Consider the following 6,068-nt stretch of genomic DNA (forward strand, 5'->3'; position numbering starts at 1 on the left):
AGTAATAACATAGTAAATGAGAATCCAGTGACATGTCTCGAAAAGTAAATCCAATGTTTTTACTGCGATATCTTGAAATTTGAAAGAGAGAGGGACAGAGAGTGTGGGGACCAGAGACACCCATGTTTCTTGTCTTGTTTATCTTTGTCTCTCCACTAAATTTCTTCATAAAAAGCCCTTTATTTCTTCATTCTCTCTTCTATCATCACCACTCACTTATCTTCTTCTCTATCTCGCGCTCTCTTTCTCTGTTTCTCTCTTGATCTTAGCCGGGTCTTGTGGAGGAACAAACCGATAGAGAGATATATTTAGATAATTACAAACCATACATATTGATCTTGACAAGGATTCTTCGACGGGAAGGGGCTTTCTCTTTTGAGGGGAATGTTGTTTGGCTCGAAGACTCTAGCTATTCATGTTAGATCTTCTTCGATCTAATCCAATCATATGTCCATGTTTGAGATCTGATTAGGGTTTTAGAGTCGTCGGACCAGGCTTCATTCCCCCCAATTATTGCTCCCTGCTTACTCTCCAACGTACCCTTTTTCTTAATTTAGGGTTTCAGATCTTGGTGTTGAACCCCTGCTAAAGGTTTGATATATTACCTTTGCTTTCTCGGATTTTATTACATATTTTATTGATTGATGCTTACGTTAAAATGATTTTTTTTGGTCTTTCGGGACCGGCAGAAAAAAAGTTTCAGGTATTTGCAGATTGTTGTAATGATGAAAATCTTACTTACTCTTGGAATATGCAAGTATCATCATTGCAACCTTTATGTTTTGATTACTTTTTTTCTGCGCTGCTATGATTGTGTTATGATTGCTTTTTTAGTCAGGAAGAATAAAGTTATAAGTTTGAATATTCATTGTCATGCATGATGATGAAGTTTAGGTTCAGATCTGTCTGTCTCTTACCACACCAGATCTACTAGATTTGGATCTTAATAACTCTCTACAACACAACTAGCTAGGGCTTACTGGATATTCTTCTGGAATTAATTAAGAATTTATATATTCGAAGACAATACCGTATCAACACTTTAAAATAGCCCTGCGATTTTTGTCCGAACCGAATGGGCCGAACCGGACCGAACCGGTTTTTTCGGTTTTCGGTTCGGTTCGGTTTTCAATTCGGTTCAATTCGGTATGGGTTTGAAAATTAATTCGGTTATCGGTTCGGTTCGGTTCGGTTTTCAATTTTTTTAAAAAAAAAATAAAAATTGTAAAAACCGAAAATAACCGAAAATAACCGATAATAACCGAAAATAACCGAAAAACCGAACCGAAAATAACCGAATTACCCAAAAATAACCGAAACTATCCGAAATAACCGACTTTAACCGAAAATACCCGAATATTTTGGAAAAACTATACCAAAATTAACCGAAATTTTTTAAAATCGGTTATTTTCGGAAATAAATTTGAAAACCGAAAAAAATCGATAACCGAACCGAACCGAACCGAAATTTCATTCGGTTTATTTCGGAATTTTTTTTTAAAACTTCGGTTAACCGAAAACCGACGGTTCGGTTCGGTTCGGTTTCGGAAAACCGAAGTCGCAGGGCCACTTTAAAATATAAGGATATCTTAGCAATACCTTTGCATCAATATCTTGATTCCGGATATCGTTTCTCCTTCATATGTAAAAAGATTAGTAAATTGTTATTATATAATTCCGAGTATTATATTTATATCATCTGCTCGGCGAGAATTGTTTTACGATACATCTTACATCTTTCAGTAATGTAATGAAGATTCGTCAGTCCAGCTTTATTCTTGAAATCTTTTTTTTTTGATCGAAAGTCTACCCAAGGGAGAGATAAATTAAGTTAATTAAATCATATCCTCCTAATGTGTGTGCTATCACAAATGAACATAATTAAGGATAATGTAAATTTAGAGTAATACCATTGCCCATCGAGTTTCACACCACGCTTTTTTGTTAAATTTATATTTTGAAATTGATAAACACTTTAACAATTTAAATCCAAGAAACAAAAATATATACTCCCTCCGTTTCTTAAAGAGTGTCGTTGTGACATTTTTCACACAGATTAAGAAAGTTGTTGAAATATATGTAAGTTGTAATTAATTATACCTCTCTGACCAATAGTATTTTAGATAAATAAAATTATTTATAAAATCAATGCAATTTGCAATTAATTTTCAGCTGAAAGTTAGTATAATTTACATTGGAATTGTAAAGTAACACTCTTTATATAACAAGAAAATAAGCTCAGAGTGACACTTATTATGAAACAGAGGGAGTATTTAAGTTTTCGGGTCAGGAAAATATATCGATGGGTGTCATAAAACCATTGTATTATTTTAATATATTTAGAATAAAATCTTAAAGTTATGGCTTTTTTGGGTCGTCCTAAAGTTTTTCACGGATTACACAAATTTCCATGGCTCATCGGAATTTCTAATCTTTTTACTATGTACTTTAAACCGAAGACTTTGACCACATGTTTTTTCTTCTACGGTTTTCAGTGCCTTTCCTCCTAAAACTACCGGCTAGGCTTTTGGGTCAACTTATTTTGTTTTTTTTCTCAGTTGTATAATGACATCTATTTAGAGATATGGGGAACGGTCAACTGTCAATCAATTAAAGGTTAGCTATCTTTAAAATTTACCACGGTAATATTTGTTAATATTAAAAAAAAATGCATTTTCACAAAAGTGTAAGTTGTTGATTAACAGACAGACTTATTCAAATGTTTGATTTTTAAACCTTTGAATATCATTTAGTCTTTCAATGGATACATCATAAATCTTTCAATGGATACATCATAAATGTATAGTATTAGTGTGAATGCTGCACAAAGTACATATAATTTTTTTTTTTTTGAAAAAAGGGCACAAAGTACATATAATTGGAAGGTGGTAGTGTTAAAAAGAAAATTGGAGGATGGTATGATACTTACATGGTCATCGATTTTTATTGGGCCACTACAGGCCATCATATAGGCTTAGTCCACAATATGTAATTAGCACAAATGCCATTACCGTTTCCGTGGTCACCGTAATAGTGAACTTATGAGTTGTAAAACACTGATCACTTTTGGCCCATTAGTGTTGTCACTTAAGAATATTTTTTATGTAAAAAATAAATGGTGAAAACTAGAATAGATTATAGTTTTTAGCGGATGATTTTTCTTAGCTGATGAGTTTGATTACTTGTTTTAATTACTTATTGAAAATTAGGAAATATGAGAATGATGTGAATTTTTTTTTTTTAGTATTGTTCCTTTTCCTTAAAAATGTAACTTGAAATTAAAGCTATGAAACATATACTGTAATTGATGATATATAAATCAAAAAATTTAGGTCTATTCCTCTTTCCCCAAAATATCTATTAGACATTATCTAATTTTTTTGAAACTGACGTTATCTTATTTGTATACGCATAAATGGAATAGTTGCATTTAGTACTAAAAATTAAAATGAAAAGTTGACAAGGGGACGATTAAATTATATATATATATGGTTTTCTAGCAGAATCGATTTCGCCTAAGCTCCCGCCGCCTCCTTCTTCAGAATGGATTCTCAAATCAAGCACGCCGTGGTCGTTAAGGTCATGGGGAGAACTGGTTCTCGTGGTCAGGTGACTCAGGTTAGAGTCAAGTTCACTGATTTGGACCGTTTTATCATGAGGAATGTGAAAGGACCGGTGAGAGAAGGAGACATCCTAACTCTTCTCGAGTCCGAGAGAGAAGCCAGAAGACTCCGTTGATTCCATATGCCCATTTCTCTCTGAAAGTGTTACCAATATTTACATTTTGATGATGCCCTCTTATGTTTATTGACCTTATGGTTGTTTTTTTTTTGTCTAAGAAATACTCTGTTTTAATTACTCGAGTTTGCTAAGACAATGTTTGGATCTAGAAATGAAACTATATATATATATATATAATCCTATAAAATATAGATACAATTTTCACCTACAGAAATTATATACAGATACGATCCAAAGTCGACCCACACAGTTTTACAAAGTTGACGTTTTTTTAATATCGTATCTCATTTTTCACATAAAGTGAATATTGTTATCATTATTGTTAGTGTGCTCTGCTTTATCTTATCTATTTCAATTTATACCGATCTAAGAATTTCATTTCTTCTAGTTTTAGATATTGGTAAAGTGACATGTAACCTTTTTTTATTTAAGAACTCTCTATCCTCTTTTCCTTTTCAATGTACCAGGTCCATAAGTGTTCGCTACCACCAACGTGGACGGCCACGTTTTCTGTTCAACTCATTACAAAATCGGAAAACATTTTCTTCTTTCCAAAATATATTTATTGTATTGAACAAATTCATAGATATGGTACCCATTAAGCATATAAATATACTTTCCCCGAATTTTCATCTTATGAAGTTACTGCTAAAACTGCATTATCAGTTATCAATTAGTATTAGTTTGAAATTATGAGAGGCTTGTCATCCAAAAGAAAGAGTAGAACACTCAATACGAAATCAACCTGATGTTATATGGTAATTCTGTTGACCCAATTAATGGTTAGGCTCTAACAAACCGAATTGGACTAAATTTAAGAAATCGTATATAAACAACAATCGCTTTAAAATATAAAAGGTTTGTTTCGTCGACATGTCCTAAACTGGCTGATTCTTGTTCATTGTCCTCGACTTTATATTATGACATTTATCTATAAAACTACAACTGTGGTCCGTGTATTTATATATTATACTTGTAAGTTTTAGATATAGAATTGCATTATTTGTACGCGAGGTCATCCACAAGATTATGTATGTAGCAGCGACGTTTTGATTATAGAAACTCAAAGTATAAACCGGTTCCACATCTTCATCATCTGTGACGACATTGTTTCGGTTTCTTCAAAACTAACAATAATGGAAAAAGAAACAATACCTAAGCCGTTCCAATAGTTAACTAATTCAAATATGGTCTTGGATAAATGAGTTATTTTAATTATCAAACAACTTTGTCTGTGATGAATACTTAATATTAAATGACAAATTTCGCAATTGAATAAAAAAATACTTGGATATATGAGAGTAGTCAGTTTTATAGATAAATTATATTAATATTTAATTAAAATTTAAAAGTTAAAGTTTTATCATGAATTTTAAACCTTTCAAAAGATGTTCTATTTGAAATAATAGAATTTATGTTTACATTAGTTTCACTTGATAATTTCTCAATATGTATACTTCCACCATTACACCATGTGATGCTTCAGGTTTGAGGTAAAATACTAATTTGTCGACTAATTTGACTATTTTACTCAGTTTAGTGCTTAATTACAAGTTTAACCTTTTTTGAGTCACCAACCCAATATTAACTGCTGGTCGTCCTTACTCATTAATGCTAACTGCTGGTCGTCCTTACTCATTAATGCTCAGACCTCAGTTGCTGACCAAATCACTCTTAAACTATGGATCTTCTGTATGAGCAATTAATAAAAAATTAGACCAATACTATTAACTGCAGAAAGCGCATCATATAGCTATATAAATAATTAACTATGGATCTTCCGTTATACAAATGAGTGTTTTTCTAAATACCATTTTAAGTGATATGGAGAGAGTATTGTTTTACAAATGAGTGTTTTTCTTAATGATGAAATAATGTTTTATTAAAATTATATAAGGTTAGAAACATACTTGTAGTACGTGTGAAATTTTATAACCTATGAATCGAAGTATAATTTTTTGTAAGCTCTATGTTGAGTTTTTAACGTATAATACTTCACAATATTTATTTATTTATGTCTGGTTGTATTTATTTCTAATAGTATACTAAGAAGTACCACTAGATTTTGACTCAAAAAAAGTACCACTAGACTGATTTTTTTTTCTTAAATATTATAGTAACTGTCATGGCTTGTTTCATAATTTCGCAGAATAATTATAATCTTCATACAGAATACCTATTGGTTGTAATTATTTTTTTATAAACCAATTTTTTTTAAAAAAATAGGAAAATAAAATACCACCACTCTATTTATTATGAGAATTGACTATAAAAAAATAGGAGCGTCTCGTCTCATTTTGATGGACTTTCTTTTTATTAAAATGATG

At 31.3% G+C, this 6,068-nt stretch overlaps 1 protein-coding gene across 1 annotated transcript; it reads left to right on the forward strand.

The window, feature by feature from the left end:
• Positions 1-3,467: 3,467 nt before the first annotated feature.
• On the forward strand, positions 3,468-3,858 carry LOC108853538 (40S ribosomal protein S28-2-like). The gene has a single exon (XM_018626950.2). It carries the CDS (start codon positions 3,544-3,546, stop codon positions 3,736-3,738), a length of 195 nt encoding a protein of 64 aa, XP_018482452.1. The 5' UTR covers positions 3,468-3,543; the 3' UTR covers positions 3,739-3,858.
• Positions 3,859-6,068: the final 2,210 nt, after the last annotated feature.

The sequence above is a fragment of the Raphanus sativus genome, chromosome 4 (genome assembly GCF_000801105.2).
Source record: "Raphanus sativus cultivar WK10039 chromosome 4, ASM80110v3, whole genome shotgun sequence".
Lineage (NCBI taxonomy): Eukaryota > Viridiplantae > Streptophyta > Magnoliopsida > Brassicales > Brassicaceae > Raphanus > Raphanus sativus.